The sequence below is a fragment of the Protobothrops mucrosquamatus genome, unplaced genomic scaffold, assembly GCF_001527695.2.
Source record: "Protobothrops mucrosquamatus isolate PMUCROS unplaced genomic scaffold, P.Mucros_1.0 scaffold1524, whole genome shotgun sequence".
NCBI lineage: Eukaryota > Metazoa > Chordata > Lepidosauria > Squamata > Viperidae > Protobothrops > Protobothrops mucrosquamatus.
The window spans coordinates 504,514-527,403 of NW_015387696.1; the positions used below are offsets into that span (position 1 = coordinate 504,514).

A 22,890-nucleotide genomic window follows, 5' to 3' on the forward strand; every position below is an offset into this window, starting at 1 on the left:
GGTACCTCACTGCATGCTTCCCTCCATGTAAATGTAGTTCCATTAAGGACTACACACTAAGTGCAGTTAGTCAGTTGCGAATCCATCTGATAGTGGCACTATCTATCCCACATTGTTCTATCTTACCAAAAAGTAGACTGTGGTCTACTTTGTCAAATGCCTTACCTGAAGTCCAAGTAAACCATATTCATAGCATTTCTCTGATCCATTAATTTTCTTACTTTATCAAAAAAGGCATGATCTGTTTTTAACAAACTCACGTTGGTTTCTAGTGATTGTTTTGTTCACTTCTAGGTGCTCACACATTTGCAGCTTGATTATCTTTTCTAGGATTTTCGCAGGCGTTGATGGTAAGCCGAATCCATTTTCCTCCATCTTGAAGATTGGAATCATATAGCTCTTTTCCAGTTCCCTCTTGGTTCAGGAGCTCTAAAAGAATTTGTTCAGTGGTTCTGAGATCACATGTTCCAGCTTTTTCAATATTCTGGGTTATAAACTATCTGATTCCAGTGCTTTGAATTTGTGATAGTGGATAGGTGGTTTTTTTTATCCATTTGTTATCTATTTTGATTTGTGTGCCTGTTCTGTCTCCCATTGTATTACTTTCGATAAATTGGGCTATTTTTTTCCGTTTGCGGAAAACAGAGGCAAAGAAGGAATTAAGAAGATCCGCTTTCTCCCTCCTGCCCATCACCTTCTTGCCATCATTTCCTTAAATTTTTCTTGTTCCTTACATATTGAAATAAACTTTTTTTGTTATTTTCAGCATGTGTTGTAAGTCTTAGTTTATTCTGAGCCTTAGCCTTCCTGATTGCATCTCTTCAAATTCAGGCTATTTGCTGGTATTTTGTTTTAGTTACATGTCTCCGTTTCCATTTTTTATACTTGTCCTTCTTACCCCTCAGTTTGTCAGAGAGCTCTTTGTGCAATCATGCTGGTCTCATCTGGTGTCTTTTCTTTCTCTGTGGTATTGTTTTGTTTGGGCTTTTAGTATTTTTTTTTCAGAGTTTTCCCTGCATCCGGATCTGTTTTTCCTTCTAGGATTTCCATCCATGGAATCCTTCCTAATCTTTGTCTTTGTTTGTTGAAGTCAGCTCCTTTAAAGTCTAAAACAGTAGTCTAACTTTGTTCAATTGCCAGTGCCTACATTATAGAGAATTCTAATATGACATGGTCACTTTCCTCCAAAGCTACTACATTTACTCCTTCAATCATTTCATCTCTATTAGTTAGGATTAAGTCCAGTATAGCTGACCTTTTAGTTTCCCACCTCCACCCATTGGGTGTCAAAGGTTGTCAACTTAGGCACATCGGAAACTCACTGCAGAGTTTGTTTTACAGTTGATGTCAGGATAGTTAAAGTCCCCCATTACTACAGTGGTGTATTTCCTGCACACCTCAACTAGTCGATTAATAAAATTAGTTAAAATTAGCAATAACTATTTTATTACCAAAGAGGAGTGGCTAAATGTAAAATGTTGAACGGATCTTTTGCACATGGTCTAGATCTGTGTATAGGTTTGGGCTTATCTTGGAATTATAAAACAAAACTATTTATCATTACAGACACCTTCTCAATCATTGTAGTAATGAAACTACCTCATTTGAGTGAGAAGATACATGATGGCTGTCAGGAACTAGTCATTTGAAAGTAGAAGATTCACAATCCCGTAGGTCAAATATTTGTGTTCATGAATCAATACAATAAAAACGTGCTTCTAGGTAGATGTTGAATAAAATACTTTTTGATGGACACTGTATCCTCTTAATAATTTGTAGGTAAGCAACTCTACCCACAATTGGACACAGTTTGAAAAATAACGGTCCTCTGGTTTCAGTCTCTCCTGCGTCACACTGGCTACATCGTTTGCCATTTTGCTATGCTTGGAATTTTCTATATCCGGGAGGTTTCTCGTACTATTATATAACTGCTGGCTTTCATGAGCTCATTTATTTGTGGCATTCAGTTCCTTTCTTAAAGGAAGGTGATTGGCAGCCGAGCTCTGCTGATGCATAAGTGCCAACATTTCCTTTGCTTCTCTTCTCATCTCTTCTTTCCTTCTCTTTCCTCCTTTCAATGGTGTGCCCAGAAAAGGAAGTCAAGCTCCAGCGTACATTTGATGGTGAGCTCCTGCCATAAACTGCCTGTAACCCTGTTTAACCACCATTCTCATGCCATGCACGTCCAGCTTGTGCTCATCACCTCACATAGCATGTCTGGGCAAGGGGAGGTGGTTGGTTGAATGGAGAGACATCTCGCACTTCCAAAAGCTCACGTTCCCACAAAAAGTGGGTGCTGAGTAAGAAACAAAGTCTCCCACATGCTATTACACTATTTGCTCTTTGGAGTCAAGAAGCCATGGCCTCTAGTCTAGACTCTCCCAGGGGCATGGAATCTTGGCTGTTTTGTGGCAGAAATCCTGTCAATGGGCAGTGCTTGTGGGGAAAATCCTTATTGATAAATAGCTCTGCTCCAGTTTGAACCGTCTTTTTTGGTATGGGGGTGTAGCACTATTGGAAGCGCGCAGCTACCATCCACTACTCTTCCAAGAATTTTAAGCAAACCTCTTGTGGAATTCAACCATGCTCATATCTCTCTTCTTCTTTCCTTCCAAATTTCAAAATTACCAGGTTGGCATTAATGCCAACATTAGTTGGCATTAATCAGAGTTCATCATTCTTCCCATTCATTTTTTTTTCTATATATGAATGTGTATTTTCCCTGGGATATGTTGGATAACGTAATACAATCAGATGTGAAGAGATAAATCCTTTAGGTCACTGGTGATGCTGAAGCCCTTGTCTCTTTGAGGCTCAGTTTGAATGAAATCAAAGTTGAGTATTTTGGATCCTTGTTGAGTATTGATCCTAGTTGAGTATTTTGGATCCTTGCAAGATAGCAGTTATTTTAAAAGCAAGCCACATCGAACACTGGAATATTTCAAGAGAAAATCATTCTCAATAATTCATCCAGCTGTACTTAGTGATGGCAAAGCAAAGTACCTTTAACAGATACAGATATTTTTTTTGTGTGATCTTGTTACGTGATTATTTTAATCTCCCTTTTTTTCCTCATGCACCTGTCTGATATATCAGAAACATCAGATATGTCTGGTATGACAATACCTGACATTGAAGCATAAATGACATGTTGAGTTAGCACAGGGGTAGGCAACCTTGGCTCTTTTATGACTCGTGGACTTCAACTCCCAGAATTCCTGAGCCAGCTCAGGAATTCTGGGAGTTGAAGTCCACGAGTCATAAAAGAGCCAAGGTTGCCTATTTCTGGGTTAGCACTTATCTGGACACTCTCCTAGCACAAAGGCAAGACAGGGGACAATATTATAATTCCTGATTGGCCTTTACTTTAGAGCATTGATGGCGAACCTTTTAGAGACTGAGTGCCCAAACTGCAACTGCTGGGTGGGTGTGGCCCATTGGGTGGGTGTGGCCCATTGGGTGGGCGTGGCTGCGGTGTTAACGGCAGACTGGGTGGGACTAAAAAGTTCAATCGATCAATTCCAACTTTGCAAGATCTCTTTTTTCCCTGCGAGAAGTTGAAATTGACTGATTGAACCTTTTTTTTTTTTGCGCACGGTGGCGGAGGTCTAAAGCGAAAAGGTTTTATAAAACCCAGCTGAAGGCCTAGGACTGGGGCGACGGCGCGCGTGCCCACAGAGAGGGCTCTGAGTGCCGCCTCTGGCACCCGTGCCATAGGTTCACCACCACTGACCTAGATGTTCTACTGCTGATGGCTGCAGAACAAATGCTAAAACCAAAGCAGGTGTATTCCTTTGGAAAGTGCCACTAAGAGGTGAAGGATGAAAGATAAGATTTCAAGTTTTTTGCTATTAACCTTGATCAAAGGTAAGTGTGCATGCTCAAAGAGCTCACTCATCATATGAAAACTTGCCACGGGGCTCATTCTCTTCTAGATCTCTTCGGTCCCTCCCATACTTCGAAGATTCCCCTGAATGCAGGCAGAAAAAATTGGATCTCTTTTGTATATCTATGCCAGGAATTCTGACACATTGTGATGCCACTACTTCTAAAAGTGATACATGAATTTGTATGAATTTCATCCTTACTCGTGGTTAATGTTGGGGAGGGGGAATAAAAATGCCATTTGCTTTTAAGAATTACATTTGAATTTGTTAGTGAAACGAAGCTGGAACTTTGAGTTTATGAAACAAAACTCTTAAAAATACTACTAAAATAATGAAGTTTGCTAAGGTACATTTCTTTTTTTCCCCCAAGTTTTTTATTAATTTTACAATATTACATTTACATATTTGAAAAATAGCGTGGCGGCTGAGCACAGTAATTCCATTACATTTGAATATCATCAGTACAAATCTCAAAGTATTACAACAACTAATTCCCTCTCTTTCCCCCATAATATCTGCTGTACATTTCTGCAGACATTCCAAAGACAACCGATGCATTATCATTTACCATTTCGGCAGAGTCGCAGGGGATATTTTCACAAGAAGCTGAATACAGCTATCTGTAGTCAGTGTCCAATCCAATCTTTGTTATATCTATAGGCCTTCAAAAGTGGCCTGTGTCAGTGAATCATCTGCCTCGGTTAATAGATTGTTGCGTGATCAGTAGATGTTAATATAATTTGCAGAAAAAAATAGCTTTGTTCAGTCCAGTTGTGCTAACTCACCCCTCCAAATATTTGAAATATATAAAATATATTAAAGCTGTCTGTCAACGCTGCTAACATCGGATGTTCTCGCTTTGACAACAGATGGAAGTGCAGCCATTTTGCTCTTTTGCTTTTAGAGTTAGTTGATGCTGGGAGGGGGAATCTGGATGAGAGTCCAGCTAGTCATAACAATAATAACTCAGCCGTGGGAATCAAGGTGATTGCGGGGCTGGAGAGCTGGGGAGAAAGCCCACGCTTCAAGCTAATTGGGGAATGTGATTTATGACTGTTAATTGGAGGAGGGAATTGTGCTTTGCTACTTTGTGCCCCGGGGAAGGGAATTCAGTTTTTGGCTTTAACTATGTAGTGCCAATACTTTGTTTCTTGAATAAAAGATTCTTTAAGGTAAACAATGCCTCGAAGTTCTTTTGAGGAGTTCCATCTGTCGGAACCATGACACTGTCATTGAAGCAAATTATAAACACATTATCAATGTAACGATGGATTTTAATGGATATAGTAGTCCAGGATGACTGGGTCAAGGAATGGCCTTTTGAGGAGGATTAGTGCCGCTGCCTAAGGTCTCGGCTGTTACCCAGTCCCCGGTCTTTCTCTGGGAGCGCATACTCAGAACGGATTGTGTTCAAGCCCACAGGTGGTATAAAGCAGATGTTTTGAGAAGAAAGTTGTGTTGCATTCCAAAATAGGTGATAGTGGTAAAAACATTTAAAAATAGTATAAATTTGTGAACTTATTCAGGCACACGCACACGCATATGGTTGCTTTTTATATTCTTCCTAAGCCCTGTCATTTTTATTAGAATAGCAGCCATTGCAGTAGCAACAGGCTGTAGTAGTAGGACTGGATTTTGAGATGAAGAGAAAGCAACAACAAGCAACCATTTTTTAAATTTTTTTTTACAGAAGATGTGAAAGAGTATAATGTATTCAGAACAGCAAATTGTTGGATGGAGCATTTGGTCAACAAACTGACATTTCTGTAGATCAGAAATGAAAGAGTATAACGTATTCAGAACCAGCAAATTGTTGGACGGAGCCTTTGGTCAACAAACTGACATTTCTGTAGATCAGAAACGAAAGAGTATAACGTATTCAGAACCAGCAAATTGTTGGACGGAGCCTTTGGTCAACAAACTGACATTTCTGTAGATCAGAAATGAAAGAGTATAACGTATTCGGAACCAGCAAATTGTTGGACGGAGCCTTTGGTCAACAAACTGACATTTCTGTAGATCAGGGTCAATCCACCATCGCTACTTTTGATTATCCTCCATTATTAGCCTACCATATTATGGAATCGCCACATAAGGGTGAATTCTTTTCTTTGATCTCATTCAGTGATAATTTACCAGTAATCATCCTGTATTGGGGAACAGGACTCGGAAGGGAGGGGCCTCCTTCCCTATCACTTTTACTTCCTTGGTTAGAATTCAGCCTAAAAGGAAGGGAAACCAGTTAGCGGCCTACTAGTAGGTTGCAATCTTGCTGTGACTTTAGAACAGGGGTGTCAAACTCAATTTCACTGAGGGCCGCATCAGCATTGCGGTTGCCCTTGGGGGGGGCTGGGTGTGTGTGGCCAGGGTGGGTGTGGCTTACTGGGTGGGCATGGATGGAATGGGTGTGGCCTACTAGGTGGGCATGGCCAGCTCTACATCGTTCGCGTCAAGGGTGCCTGTGGGGGCCTGGGCAGGAGTGGGACAGATCTGAGGGTCTCTGGCAGAAGGGGGCGGGACCGGGGCAAGCGCCAAGGCATGGTCCATTTCTTCATTCCTCACAAAGGGTGACACTTCCCCAGCATGCACCCAGGGGGCGGAGCCGACGCAGCAGGGGCTGGTTCCTCGCTGTTTCTAGACGGCCTTGTGGAGCTAAGACTGAATGCATTTCAGCATAGATGGCCACCACAAAATTGTACATTGGCTCCCGGCCAGCCTGGGCCAGGGCAGCAGGGGCCGTTCCCTCACTGTTTCCAGGATGGCTTCGTGGACCACATGAAACCACTTCGCGGGCTGCATCCGGCCCCCGGGCCTTGTGTTTGACATGTCTGCCTTAGAACCTGTTCCCAAGCTATTTCCTTTTCCTCATTTCTATCTCCAGGTCTTTGTCTTAACACCAAGCTACAATAAAACCAGTAGTAGTTTTTTTTTTTAATCTCTCAGATATTCTCAGTATGTGTAGAAAAAGAACAAGGGTGTCCCTGCTCTCCATAATAGCCCTTCAAAACCTCTCTCAAGGGCTTCCTTCAGTGGTGGCACCTTTTGGGGTGAACTGATGCAGTCTTGGCTAGTAGAAAGACTGAACAAGATACTACAGTAGTGGCCAAAATTGTGGAAACCTTTTGGGAAAAGTGTATTTTTCAGGTTTGATGGCTAATAACACCACTTTTTTTTGGAGTAGTACCATAAAATTATATATCAATGGAAAGATAATTTAATCAAAAATGTAATGCAACATAGTTTGTTCAATTGTCTGTAATGTATTCTATGAACAGTTATAGCCAAATAACCAGAAAAAGGAAGCACAACTTGCTTAGGTGGATATCGGGTAGCTTTCTTTCATCTGATTGTAGCCAATGAGCATGAGTGTTTAGAGAGCCAATCGGGTGTCCTCTTGTTTTGGCAATGACCCAATCAGATCACAGTAGGATTCAGTTATTGATGTCCTGTATTGAAGCTGAGAGGACATTTGTCAGTGTGTTATGTGATCGCTATCAAGTTGGTTGGGTTTTTTTTCCTCTTTCATTTAGTGAGCTTGTAAAACGTAATAAAATTAAAGTCATGAGTTGACTGGTTGCCCAGAAAGCGATGTAAAATAGTATTATGAAGTGAACATAGGCTACAGTTATAAAGAAATTAGAAGAAAAATGGGTGGAAACTTAACCAAAGATGACATTTCTACTGTACACTTTTCCCAAAAGGTTTCCACAATTTTGGCCACTACTGTAGGAGTCATTTGGGAGCACTGAGGCACGATTAATTAAGGAGAGAGGCCTGGACCAAGTGTGGTATCCCTGATTGAATGGCTGGTTTTCTTAGACGTGTTCCAGGGAGGGCTGGCGCTAATATCCATGTAGAGTTCGTTTTTAGCACCGATTCCAAGGAGCTAGTTCTAGGGAAGAAGCCCAGGTTTGGTTCTGAAAGGGGAGGCAGCTATATGGAATGCTTGCAAATTCTTAGCAGCCATTGGAGAGGTCTGATCCCACGGATCCTCTGTCCTCCACGTTCCTTTCATAATACTGAAGCAACACATGTGTTGATTTTTCTATAGGTAGTTCTTGCTTAACAATCATTTGTTTGGCGACCATTCAAAATTACGACAGTGTTGAACAAATGTTAGTTACGACTAGTCCTTGACGTTGTGGCCATTGTAGTGCCCTCACAATCAAAATGCAGGTACTTGGTAGCCCGCCTGAATGCACAACTATGTGCATTCAACTGCCCCGCCCAGTGATCTTCCGCCGTTGTCCCTGCCCCCTGCTGACCTTCACGGTCTTCTTCCTCTGCTGCTGCTGAAGCACTCCCAGCCGGAGTAGTTGCTGGCCCTTCCTGAAGTAGTGGAGTGGAGGGCAGCCAAAAGGGCGGAGATTTTGGTGGAGGAAGAGGCGGGGGAATTGAAGCAGAGGCAAGCACAGCAAAGCGGTAGATCCTCGTTAGGGGAATCGAGCTTGCTGGGCCCAGCTGAGGAGGAGGCCACGGGATTGAGGCATCAGTTTGTGCAGGGAAGGAGAAGCAGGCACGAAGACCTCGCCGACAACCACCATGAGGACTAGGGGAACTGCTGTTGTTAAGCAGTGTGGCCACATGACGTTTTGCCTAATGACCCTTTCCTCCGGGGTGGAAAATTCTGGTCGTAATTAGGGTTGTTTAAGTGAGGACTATCTTATAGAGGGCATCGTTTTTCTGTTTTGGCATTATTACTATTCACAGCACTGCTCGAGATTAATAACAATGCTATTTTTTTACGTCGCTGTACACGAAAACCTTTAAAATGGGGAGTTGGGCTTGGTGCCTGCTGAAATGTACAGTTGCAGAAAAGATCTGGAAGAAGTTTGATTCTGTCACAGTCCGTTTCCCCCCCTAAAAAAAAGCATAATGCGGGAGTTCTACGTCCAGATGCTTTTTTTGCTTGTTACATTTTACTTAGCAGGTGCGATTTTGTCATGCATTTATTATAGGTATTGTAAGGAACTGTTTGCGACTGTTGGGTAATCCAGCCCACGATGGGACTAGATCGAATACAACAGGCTTTCAGACATTGTTATGGGCCAGTGCAAAACAAATTCGTTCTGTAACTCTCGGCAATGAAACCTCCCTTTCCACTATTTAAGTTCTACAGGTGAACCTGAAGGCACCTTGGCTCACTTGCTAACTTCTGAGTAGGATGCTTGTCCAGGGTAGCTTGTGCTGACTGTCTTTCTTACACATCTTGAATGAGAAGATATGTTCCCTTTTCTTAAATTCCTCCACCCATTGGTTGATTTAAAAATCTGTCTGGGCCACTCATTTTCCTCCATACACTTTGGGCCAACCGTCATTTTCCATCTCCTCATTTTGCCCATCCTGTCTTGACTTTCTGGCGTTAAATCTGTGGGAGGTGATAAATAAAGTCGTGCTTGTTATCGTCCGTTCAAGCTCTCTTCTCTCCTAGGGTTGATTTGGGAAGGGACTGAAACTAATTTTTAGCCATAAATGTCATGTTGTTATGATGACTGCCCAGGGGGGCAGAGCTAAAACTAAACCATCTGTTTTTCTGTCTTAGCCACAGACCAACAACAAAGCCAGTGTAGTAAGCCCAGCAAAAGAAACGCCCCCAGTGCAGATGTCCATGGTATTTTTCCCAACCATTTCTTCGTCCTTGCTTCCTTTTTTTGGTCTCACCCTTTGGCCAGAATGCTGCCTGTTTTTGCTCTTTTGTTTTGGCTTAGTTCTGTCTGCCTTCCCAAACATTATCCCAGCTTCCTTGCCAGTTGGAGGTGCAAAGTGCTCTGGTGTCTCTGTATGTGGGTCCCGCCGACCGAAGGAGGCTGCAGCAGAGTGGCCATCATCATCCAGTCTCCAAGGAAGGAAGGAATGGAAAACTCTTCTGTGGTCTGATTTTGCACAGGGTTTTTCCGCTGCTCCTCACTAACTCTCTTGCCAAGGGCCACCCATTCCATTAAGGCAGTGGAAAGGCCCTTTGCTGTTGTCCTTGAAAACCGAGCGATCGCCTCATGCAGTATCTGATGGGAAAACGGGAGAGCATTATGGCGCTGAGTCATACTGCTGACGAGGAGGCACCTGAAGGCTCCTTGGTAACAAAACTGGATAAGGACAAGCCTCTCCATGATAATTCAGGAATGAGGGCCAGCAGAAGAACTTAATGGGATTCTTAGAGACTGGATAGTTGCTTTTCATTCTCCGTAATGCTTTTCCCCCCCCTCTTGGGAATATTTCATAATTTGAATTCCCACATAACGCGGTGTATCCCAGATTGCACCGGCTTTAAAAAGAGTTGCTTGTAAGTTGCTTATTTATCTTCTTGTCTTCGTATCGAAGTCATCCCATCTCGGCAACTCAATTTGAATCAGACATGAGATTTTTGCCTGTTCTCTGCGTAGTTCTTTGCTATGTATAGCATATACGGGTGCCTTTGTCGCCCATTGCGTGGGAAATTATGAATGTCCCCGTAGAGAGGGAGAAATAATGCCAAAAAGCTGTGTGGGGAAGACATGGAGACAAAGCCATATGTTCAGCCTTTTTGTTCCGAGTGAAATTTTAAGTGGACCTTTTCCCTTTATTTAATGAATTACAACGGTCTGCCCAAGCTTTTCTCTTGATAGCTGCAACGAGCTTTCAGATGAAATGCATATAGCTTGTTAGAATATGGAGAAATACCATGGCTTTGTCTCCTAGAAAATATAGGTGTTAGTGCACGGGTGTCAAACTCGCCATGTCACGTGATGTGTTGCGGCGTATTGCGACTTTTTTGGGCCGGCAGTTTGACACCCCTGTGTTAGTGGGTCTTTGGGGGCTGTCCAAGGGAGTGATCTGTGTTATCTGTTATCTGCTCACACCATCCTCAGATAGAAATCTTGCGCTTCGTTCTTGTTTGTTATTTTGCTTTCCCAACAGATACTGCGCAGAGAAGGAAACATGCTTTGAGCTAGAATCTGATTCTTTATTTCTGTCCTCTTTCAATTAGGAACCGCAGACTACTGTTGTCCACAATGCTAATGATGGCATAAAGGTAAGGTGAGGTTCGCAAAAAGACTTCCGTAATTTCAGACTGGCCTCTTCCTTATCCTTTGAAATCGCATACATTGCGTAGGATTTACGTTAGCCAAAGTTATACGTAATTAATTGTATAATCCTGCTAGAAGAAATGATCAGCTAAATTTTCCCTGAATCCTATGCTATCTAACTGGCTTACCTAGTTTATTAGATAGCTGGCATTAAAAAAAATCTGTTTTATTTTGAAATGTACCTATCTTTATGGCAAAAAGCTTGATTGTTTTAGATATTTGGATACTTCACTCGGAGATTTCTCCTTGTCTTTTTTCATACAGAAAAGATAATACAAATAAATACGAAACTTATTCAATGTTTTTATATTCTGCATTTTTATGGTTGGTGGAAAGGTGATACAAAATACAACTTTTCCTACAAATTACAAATTAAGTCTGGTGTTTCTCATCATATACAGTTGCAATATAACTTCTCTTCCTGGCCATGTTTCCTTTTATTATTTTAAGCTGTCTTTTAATTGTGGATTTTGTTCCATTTGGTCCTGAGAGTTATCCCATATAAAAGCTTGTAGTAGGAAATTTTTTAGGAAATCAAAATCTATAACATGATACTGCAGTTAGTTCCCAACTTTACAACCATAACTGGACCAGGATTTATGTTATTAAGCAAGGAAATTCTTAAGTGAGTCGTACCCAATTTAACAATATTTTTCCAGAGGTTGTAAGTGAATCACTGCAAGAAAATCTTGGTTATTTATAACTTAGAAGTATAAATATTAATAGTTAAATTTGAACATGGATTTGCTTATAAAGGTTAAATGTAAAGGCAATTAAGATATATATAAGCTAAAAATCAATCGATGAATGTAATAAATATTTTTTTGCCTAGCGGTAATCATAAAAATTATTAGCTTAAATATGAGATAGTAGATATTAAGAGAAAAAGACAGGAAGTATTAAATGTTGAAATAGGAATTTTGGTTAACTAAATTCAAGATATCTGGAAATTACCAGAAAATAAGAATATTATATTGTATTACTAATTAGTTGATGTAAGATGGTGAGAACTCAAATAGATAAGACGTGCATTCTGAATATTAGATCTTGTGATGAATTGTGATAAAGGGAATTGGGGTTATTTAAAACTTGGAAATTATAAATATCAAACGTGAAATATAAATATTAATGGGAAACCAAAAATTGGGAAAAATTAACCAGGACATTGATTGTCTAAAAAGATTGAATGTTAAAACGAGGATATGTATAAACTAAATATCATTGATAAACGCAAGAAAGTTATTTTTTATTTAATTGATATAATAAGACTTGTACTAATTTAAAGATGAGACAGTAAATACTAAGGGGAAAAGAGGGGAAACATTTAATGTAATAGTTTGAGATCTGTACTAAAGGTATTCGTATGCTATTGACCAACTCAGCCGCCACGTTGCTTTTCCAATACTTAAATGTAAAACTAGAAAACCAATGAAATTTTCTAAAAAAATATATAAATCTGAATCACTGCAGTTGTTAACCCACCAACTAAGCATACCCCGTTGATTTTGCTTATAAGAAGCTGGCTGGACAGGTTCTGATTGCTGGGAGTCAAACAATAATTATTGTGTCAGTCACACAGTTTGACCTGTGTGAAGGAAGCCCTGTGCCAGGCAGGAATCACTAGATTTTGCTTCGTGTAAAAAATGAATAAACATATCCAGAAAATGTCAGTGTATAGAAGATTACAGAAAGCATTTCATAATTTATCTGTAATTTAAACAACATGCCTTGGAGATGTTGAGAGGCCAGTTGTGGAATTTCAAAATGATATTTAGGATAAGACTGCATCGAATGAAATGAAGGTTGCCAAATGTCCATTTTTTTCCTACTTGTTGTCTGCTTTTCTTGTCTTGTGAATGCTGGTGTTTTTATCTTAAACAGGGTTCCACAGAGAGCTGCAATACCACTACTGAAGATGAAGATTTGAAAGGTATTAAGAATGTGTTCTCTTTTTAGGATGATAGGGTTACTTGTAAGAAAATTATTATGTAATGTGGAGTTAATCTAATACAGGGGTAGGCAACCTTGGCTCTTTTATGACTCGTGGACTTCAACTCCCAGAATTCCTGAGCCAGCCATGCTGAGGGGAAAGGGATAGGTTTCCAAGCTGAATTCCAAGGAATTCTGGGAGTTGAAGTCCACGAGTCATAAAAGAGCCAAAGTTGACTACCCCTGATCTAATAAGATGATTTGATTGTTTGATAACACGGATTTTATTAGTTATGACAATTAACTGGATGTAATTTGAATTTTGTTTAATAGATGATTTAAGGTCTGATTTTCTTCTGTTAGTTTAAAGAGATCGATTAATTGATGGACTAGATATCTATAGATATTAATACATTATTTTAATTAAGGGATATTAGTGGAGGAAGAATTAAATAAGATTTATGATAAAATTAAGAAACTAGAATATATTTGGAAGGGATACCCGAATTGATAATGTTTGTACTTAAAGTCAATTTGATTATGATAGTGTACATTTCTAAAGCTTTTAAAACAGGTATAGGTTGAATAAATTTAAGCTAGAATTGGACTATTTTAAATAAATTAGGTTACTTGAGGGAAAAAGAGAGGGAATATTAGATGTATTGACTGAATTATGTATATATGTGTTGTCTTTGGATGTTTGACTACCTTAAACACCACGGTGTGTCTTGAGCATTTTGTTTGAAAAACTAAAAAACCAATAAAATTTCTTCCCCCCCCCCCCCCAAAAAAAAAAAAAAAAGATTTGAAAGGTACATACAGCTTTATAGCAAATGAAGACGGTATGGCAGGCTCGTTGGCAAAGCAGATTTTTTTTCCATACCAGCTTCTGTGCATACAAAGTTGATTGACACCCTTTGAGGAATGAGAGTTATTGCAATTCTTGTGGTCTGGAATTGCTGGTTTACAGACAGCATATTATTATTATGTTTGGTTGCACACTCAGCCAGATGTTTTTGACTAGATTTGACATTTTTTTTCTTTCTATTGAGTCCTTCCCAAGGACCTGGGGTATTATTTATTAAATTTACATACCACTTGACTCCCAGCAACTCTGGATGCTTTACAGTTGTTAAAATATTTAACGCAAAAGCACAGAAGGCAAAAGAACAATGATGGCTAAGAAAACACACACGTACATATGTATGTATGTATGTATGTATGTATGTATGTATGTATGTATGTAAACAGTACACCAACCTCATCATTGTTCTTATTTCTAATATTTAACCTTACAGAATCTTGCTAGTGGTTTCTGGGGAAACAGATTTGCTATATTTCTATGCAATATGTAAAAACTACAAAGATGAACTATCCACAGTGCAAGCTGCCACAATAGGCAAACATTAATTTCCATTATTTACAGCATGTCACAATGAGTCATTTAAACTGATCTCAACTTACTGACTAGGATTGAAGGAGGAGAGTACTTGCATTGTTCTGTGTGGATGTGATGCTTCTGGAGAGTTCTTATATCAAACCTTTCCTGCTTATCTATAGAGCAGGCCCCTCAGTTGTGGAACCACATCTCCGATCATATCTCCAACGCAAAAATCTGGTTGAGCACAGGATGGCAGCACAGGGTCATAAAAGTGCAAACGCATTGCTGCCATCTAGCGGATAACTAGGTTGTACTCATTGCACTCTTTGCCTTGTTCTCCTTTGTCTGTTGAAAAAGAGGTGGGGTAGGGAGTGGGCAGAATCCTGGGAAAGCAGCATACAAATCTCCTAACATTTTATAGGTCAGTCCAAGTGACCCAAATCCTTTATTTTTAAACAGAAAGCTGGATTGAGGGTCAGCCTGTTTTGAACAGGGTGCATGCCTCCTGAAGCAACAGCTTTGAAACATACCCGGGAGTCAATGTCCGTTTTATTCATTTCTGAGCAGGTCATCTTTGGCATTGCTTACCCATACTTTGGTTCCCTTCCATCTTGACCACTGTAATGTTTTCCACATTGAGCTACATTTGTAAAGTCACACTAAGTGGTTATATTATTCTATGATACTTATACCAAAAAATCTGAAGCGATGGGCAATTGTTTGCTGGATATAATTAAGAGGTTATTCCTGTTTTTAGGGCCAAAAATGACTTGTGGGATGACTATCACAGGAGCCATTTCTCTCCTTATGAGTCGTGTGTGGTGGCAGTGGGGAAGCATCGCCTTCACATTTTACTCGTGAAATTGCCTCTCTGTAGATAGAATAATTAAAAATGAGACCTAAGCTGAGACAATTCCTTAGTTTCACTTTACATAATTATCAAAAGGCGCTATGTTTGATCCTCCAAGAACTTAAACCAGAAACTCCCAAGCCTCAGAATTTAAAAAAAAAATATGAAGTGATCCTTCAGTTTGTTTGACCAACTTCTAACCTGACTAATCTTAAGTTTATCAAAGCCAGTTTCATATGCTGTCGATCTTTTGTTTCTGCCTCCAGCTCATATAACCACTAGACCAGTGTTTTATTTGGTTGGCAATTTTAAGATGTGCGGACTTGAAGTCTGCACAGGCTGATGGAATACAAAACGGTTCTGTTATTTAAAGACGTTTCCTTGGACTTGGTGAGATAAAGCATAGCTTTCTTGACTCAATAGAAAAATCTTCCAGGGTATGCCTTGCATACTAGCCATTACATCTGGACAGATTGCAAAAAGTCACTAAGTATGTTCTTGCCTGGTTTACAGTCATCAAAGTGCATGCGTAGATAGTGAAATGAAAAAACAATTTTTTAATTTAAAAAGTGGCTCGGTATTTGACTGTTATTCCGTAGAGATTTCCACATTTGGGGGGAGTCTGCCTGGATTAGCTGAAGTAGATATGAAGAGGTGTTAGGAGGGATGAAAAAAACGGAGATACATGAAAAGCTGTTGGGTCAATCTGCTTTTTCAGACAGACAATCTCAAATGTTGCATTTGTGAAGACAGGAGATTCTCTGCTTGCATGAAAAGGAGGTGGGAAAAGCACCAAGATTGTTGCTTAGTGGGCACTTAGTATTACTGTTTTCTATCTTTCTTCAATAAGACAGAGGAAGCAAATAATCAAATTAGAAAAATAGCATTATGTTTGCTGCATTTGTAACTCACTTTTCTTCCATGACACTCAAAGTAGCCTTGATCAGACCCCTAACCTATTGAGGTTAAGAAGTTGAGTTGCTCACTCAGAAATTGTTATATTGAGACAGGGACATAATAATCTGGCCTTCCTAAAATGCCCTCTCCAACATACTGATTTGCGGACAAGATCTGACATTTTCCCTTGCTAAAATTGGCATTTTTAAAAATTCCAAATAATTGCCATGTCTTTTGTTTCCTCCTAAATGTCCGGAAATTATGCTCCTGGGTCAGACCAATGAACTTCTGTCTTGCGATGTAGTTTTGATTGTAACGTGGAATCTGTGGAATATTTTATTCCCCACCTTGTGTCTCATTTAGTTCTCAGAGTCAGTACATCAGAGTCAGTACATCAAAAGAGTGGATCTCTTTGAAAAGATGCTTGGGGTGTCTCTCCAGTGGGGAAGGTCTTCCAGAGATCCATCAAAGAATGGCCCTGGAGCTGCTTTTATCTGGGACCAATCTGTGCTCTGGGAGTTTGTCTATGTCAGGGGTAGGCAACCTTGGCTCTTTTATGACTCGTGGACTTCAATTCCCAAAATTCCTGAGCCAGCATGAGGGAAACTTTGGCCCCCTCATGACTCATGGACTTCAACTCCCAGAATCCCTGAGCCAGCCATGCTGAGGGGAAAGGGAGAGGTTTCCAAGCTGAGCCATGCTGACTCAGGAATTCTGGGAGTTGAAGTCCACGAGTCATAAAAGAGCCAAGGTAGCCTACCCCTGGTCTACAGTATGTAAATGGGTGTGGATTTGTATTTTCACTGCAATTCTTATCCTGCTTTCTGCTTTTATTTTTATTTTAATGCTTGCATTTGTTTTGCAGCTACTGCTACACTGTCTTATGAAGAGAAACTTCTTGCCTGGGATAGCCCAGGCCAAACAGTGGAGTTGGATCGTGCTCAGTCGGAGCCTGTCCTAACTCCAGTAGTTCCATTTGCATTTAGCAGTCTATCATGTAAGTTAGCTGTTAATTAGCAGTAGTAGCAGGTAGAGAAATAGTAGTAGTGATTTATGTCCCTCTTTATTTCTCTATTTCTACCTTTCTTCCCTATCATCCTTGTAGCAGTTGTCGCTTTCTGCTTGAATTAACCAGTTAGAAGAGTAGATCTATTCATTACTAAGTGTCCCCCATCCCTGGAAAACTGTCCTGTGCCAGACTTTTATCTGCATTCTCTTACATTTCAGTCTGGGACAAGTCATTGGCCAATTGAACATTGTTGACCAAGAGTTGTAGACAAAAGTGTACATGGAAATGCAAACAAAAATGCTAAGAAAGTAATGCATCTGATAATATTGTCAATTGTAGCAAATTAGCATCTCTTCTAGAGATAACACATGACTTGTCCTCAAAGTATTCGCCTCCTTTGAGCTGCTGTTAGAGTGGGCTTTCAAAGGGCATTTATATGTGCCAGTAAGCTTGCCATGCTGTGAAGAAGGGACAGCACAAAAGCATGTGATAAATTGTTGCTGTCTCCTCTGTCAAACAGTGACAAAGTGTCCCTTGTGGAATCTTCCTGCGTATTTGATTGTAAGCCAAGGTGGGAACATCCTTGCCTAAGCCATAGGATGGGAACTGAATATGTTGGCCATCTTTCTTCATTGTCTTTTCTACCTACCGTGATCACCACGAAGACCTACATGTTAAGAGAAACTGTTCTTCTGTAGATGAGCGATGATTTCTAAGAATGCTGCAAAGGTTTTTTTTTTTGCCATTCTCATTGAAATCATTGAGATTGTTTATTTTCAGTGGATTATTTAGTTTAATTTGGGGTTTTATTGTATGTAATGATCAATAGAAAGCAAGTTTGTGTGTTGCTGTCTATTGTCCATGATGATTACTGCACTCCACTGGGTTTTAAAAGCTTTCTGTTCATGCTGTCATGTTTGCTTCAGTCCAAAACCGTAATAAAATATTCATCATTACTGAATCTTCCTTCTAACAACAAAGATGAAAATGTTTTTTTGTAGCAGATAAAGATAGAAACTCAGCTGTCCAAGAAATATTTGCTTACAAATAGGACACAAGAGAATGATCTCCCAAACAAGCTTACACCTCTATAGTTTGGGTTTTATTTAGGTTTATTGGAGTACTCAAATCAAGTTGTTTCAAGGCTGAGTAAAGTCAGGTGGTGGGCTGATAGGCCATAATATGTTAATATTGGATACTTGTTTTCTGTACAGATCTAAAATGACTAAGGTACTCCATAAAAAAGGAAGTTAATCCAATATTTCAGGCAGCCAAGCTGCATATGAGTTTCCACAGAAATTAACAAGATTCAAGGGCTTTCAGAACAGGTCTCCAAAATTTAGAGTGGATTCCTCTACAGACTCAAATCACAGTAGTAACAAATTTACCTACCATTTAGCAGGCACTGAAAGATCTGAACTCTGGATATATTTATTGCAGCAGGAATATTATTTCTATTATGGTTAGAAAAATGCAGAATTTCATTGGAAAGTTTATGGACCTGATAGTGATATGCCTCTGCTGTTAATCTCAAGTTGCCAAGACTTGGAAAGTTGCACCCAAATATTGGAATATAAATATATTTTGTTTACTATGACACGGATCTATAGAAAAATGGCTCAGTTAAGTAGGAAAGAGAGAAAAATAGATTGTTGGACAACAAAGTACAGTGTGATGTTTCTCGTTGGTTGAGATGTTCAGTCTATTTGGGCACAATTTAATAGCTGGCATGTCTACAGTCTGTTGACAATATTTGTTGTTTTATTGATGCTAAGCCCAACAAAAGTAGCAATTGGTCAAAAACAATGTATTGCTCAATATATGAACTTAGAAAGTGCTTCATCATTCATATCTTCCATTTGTACTACCCATTCAGTTCTAACTGCCCACGGAATGATGAACACAACAGGCCTTTTAATCTATTCTAGCACAAATGGTTTAATGTATCTATTAACTAAGGGAACAGAGTAATCAGTATGCAAGTGGTAGATGACAAAGATATTGGGCTTTGATTCCATGGTTTCAAGCTCAGGGTTTGCGTGGATTCCACAAAAGCAAGGAGCTTGGTTATGCAAACTCTTAGAAGGGAACCGAGTGAAAATTTAGTAAGGATTAAGGACGTCACGAACATTTTGCTCTCTGACTTCAGAAAAGATTGACAGACACGTGATAAGCCGCACACGTCTGCTTTTACAAAAGTATTTGATGGAATTGCATGTTTTCTTGTAATTGGATAAAGAGAAGAAAAGCATTATATGTAATGCATTACACCAGTGGATACCATTCAGAAGACTTTAAAGTCTTGGATAAGACTTTATCATCCCCATGACATGTCTGTAAACTTTCAAGGCCTACAAATGAGCCTGTTTTTTGAAGCTATTTATTTCTGTCGTGGAGGAAATCAGAAACAGATATTAAATGTGCTATTGCTCAGGTGGAGGGTGTCTGAATCCTAACCATATGCTTACTGTGTGCAGTTAAAACTTTGCCTTAAATAATTTCCTTACATGGTGAGAGTTAGAATTTTGAACTGCCACAAAGTTGTTGTGGCATACATAAAACTGAGAATAGTAGTCAGCCACAAAGGCTACTTGAATAAGGTGTGAAAATGTTTGTTCAAATGAAAGCCTGAACATTTTCATAACCAACATAACCAAGATAGTTTCTTCATACCAACAGACTCTGCTCAGTCTAGTCCAGGGGTAGGCAACCTTGGCTCTTTTATGACTCGTGGACTTCAACTCCCAGAATTCCTGAGACAGCATGGCTCAGCATGGAAACCTCTCCATTTCTCCTCAGCATGGCTGGCTCAGGAATTCTGGGAGTTGAAGTCCACGAGTCATAAAAGAGCCAAAGTTGCCTACCCCTAGTCTAGTCTATGAGCTATTTCTCTGAGAATTGCTGCAGTGTGACACTTCTTCAGATGATTCAAATCGCAATCTGCAAGAAAAGTCATTTGATGACTTTGCATCAGTTTAGCAAAGACACTCTAGTCGAACAGAATGAGACCACACTTGGGACATTGTCAGGAGAAGCAGCAACTTTATTCAAGAATAAAAATACTTGCTATTAAATCATTTACTTAAGTCACCAAGCAGACATTGGAGGCAGTGTCTGAAAACCTATCATTGTGTCCTTCTGTTAATGTGTTTGAAGTTCTCCAACGGAAATCCCACGTTTGTGTAATTTGTTGGAAGTTTCAAAGAACCGGCAGTCTTGCTATAATCTTATCTGGGTCAGTGCAAACACAATTAAGCTTCTTCCTGCAGATCTGCATTTTGTCCCACCAACCTCAGCGTGATTGTACAATCCATTCCCACTGGTGGTGATGACATTCTAGTGTTTATCAATACAAATCATAGTTACCGTAACCCAGGTCTCTACAGAACCACAGTAGTTTACAAAATACAAATTGTGGTTCAAGCTAGAACTGCATAACATGAGAGCAAGGGTACAGCCCCTTAAAATAACTAGAATACAAACCTTCCAGAATTTGCTACTAAATTGTAATGTCTAATTTGATGGATTTTTTTTAAAAGAAAATCGATTATACTGAGGATATCTAATTTAAATTTATTACTGTCGGTAAAAATCCAATTGTGGCCGTTGGATTAAAAAAAAAGAAGAACATTCCTGGTACAATTGCTTAGTTTGTGAGGGAGTAATAAACCAATGATAGACCTGTAATGGGCCCATTTCTTCAGAGTTGCATCATACGGTGAATTTTTCCCATCACAGAGGTGACGCTTCAAGATTTGTTCCTTGACTCTGAGAACATTACTGCTCTATATGGAGATTATATTTTAAATTTAGTACAATATCTTGACTTTCTGAATGGTGCAGCCTGTTTCCTGAGCTATTTTTTCTTAACAGCAGATGCCATCCCTCCAAATTGGGTAGGCAACTATGGCCCCTTTACCGCCGATGGACCTCAGCTCCCAAAATTCCTGATCCAGATATGCTTTGCTGGCTCAGGAATTCTAGGAGTTGAAGTCCACCGGTTGTAAAGGGGCCATAGTTGTTAACCCATTCTCCAAATGGTTAGCCTCATTGCTGTGCTGCCTCTCAAGAAGACTAGTATCAACCCTGTTGATTCTCTTAAAGGGAGTGTCTTATTCACCATACATTTTTCATAATTCCAGTGCTTTAAAATTGTCTTTTTCTTGCTTTGCCTTCAGTGCGTAAGCAAGAAATCATCAAGATAACGGAACAGCTGATTGAAGCAATCAACAATGGAGACTTTGAAGCTTACACGTAAGTGAAGAAATGCGGAGGTCTCTTTATGTATTATAATGACCATATAGTTAGTCCTCATTTGGTGGTTACCACAATTACAACAGCGATGAGAAAGTAACTTTGTGATCAATCCTCGCATTTCTTTTTAACAACTTTTGCAGGTCTGCAAAGCAATGGAAAGCTGAAGATAGATCATCAGCCCAGTTGCAGGTTCACTTCGTGATTGCTTGGCTTAACCAAGTTGCCAGTCCCAGTTGTAACTACACCTATAATTAGTTACATAAGCTATGAAAGCTTGTCCCAACTAATAGCCAGAAATACTTGTAACCTATTGATGATAACAGTGAGTGTCAAATGTGCCTTTGTGTTTTTTAGCTTAGAACACCAGAAAGGCATAAGTGAATATTTTGTGATGCTGTAGAACCAGTATGAAACACGTGTAATAAATGCACTTCTGTCAATATCAAGATTTTGAAAGCATGAAACAATGGTCATTCGTTGTATCAAATTCCTTCCTCTATACAAAAATATTACTTGTTTTGTTTTGTTTCTCTCTGCAAAAGTGGTTAGTTAATCTGCAAATGAATCGTTAGACAGGAGGAAATTATGAGTCTGTGTATTGAGTCCTAATGGGAGTAGAAAATGGGCATAAATAAATGTACTTGGAAACGAATCACAGGTAAAAACCCATACATTGAATTTGGAACTAGAACAGTTTCCCCCCAAGGTTTGTTTTCCTATAATCTGCATCTATTTTATCAGTCCAAGAGAGAGTTAAGATCGTCTTTAAAGCAAGAAATTATTAGCATAAATGATTGTATCCTACTATTTGAAGCTGCTTCAGGTGGGGGTTTTTTGGGGATAGGGAAAACTTTCTGCATCAAAGTGGCACAGTACTAACAACGTGTGATAATAGTTGCAGTTCTCTGATAAATGATTTCAAGGTTTAGATGCCGATGAGATCAGATTATTTCATTTGTTATAGGAAGATCTGTGATCCTGGGCTGACCTCATTTGAACCCGAAGCACTGGGAAACCTCGTGGAGGGGATGGACTTCCACAAGTTTTACTTTGAGAACTGTGAGTGGTTAGATAACTGGCAAATTCAAAATTACTCTTCCCCTGTCTCCGTGGGTAGGAAATGGCTTGGGATTTCATGTCCACGTCTCGACTAGCTGTCAGTAAGGATCACGTTGTAACTTTGATATATACACTTCCAAAATTCACTCCATTTTTCCCAGGTTGTTTCTCAGATTGGACAAATCTGTTCCATGTCCCCTGTTCCATGTGCTCTCTTTTTTATTTCCAAATTTTGTATATAAAGCATATGCACTTTGCTACAGCTTTCTGTCTCTTGTGATTGTCTTTGGATAACACCTTGTTTTAAATTTAGACCACTAGGATTTGTAGACCACTAATGGTATCTAGTAAATTCAGGGGAATGCAGGGGAATTCTGGGAGTTGAAGTCCACAAGTCTTAAAGTCGCCAAGGTTGGACGCCCCTGCTCTAAAGCGTCAAGAGCTGCCCAGCGTAATTGGACAGTGAGAAGAGTGACATATAAATTAAATAAATAAATAAATAAATAAAAAGCACATATTTAAAATCCTGAAAAATTCCTGCCTACCTAAAAGGCAGC

General features: G+C 39.6%; 1 protein-coding gene across 1 annotated transcript in view; it reads left to right on the plus strand.

Annotated features, from left to right (window-relative positions):
• LOC107293182 (calcium/calmodulin-dependent protein kinase type II subunit gamma) overlaps positions 1 to 22,333 on the plus strand; it is a gene marked incomplete at its 3' end in the record, with an annotated part of 164,650 nt that extends 142,317 nt beyond the window's left edge. The window contains 5 exon segments of the mRNA XM_015822325.1: positions 9,430 to 9,498; positions 10,852 to 10,896; positions 12,833 to 12,881; positions 21,196 to 21,271; positions 22,239 to 22,333. Of these exon segments, the coding sequence (XP_015677811.1) occupies positions 9,430 to 9,498; positions 10,852 to 10,896; positions 12,833 to 12,881; positions 21,196 to 21,271; positions 22,239 to 22,333 (334 nt within the window).
• Positions 22,334 to 22,890: the final 557 nt, after the last annotated feature.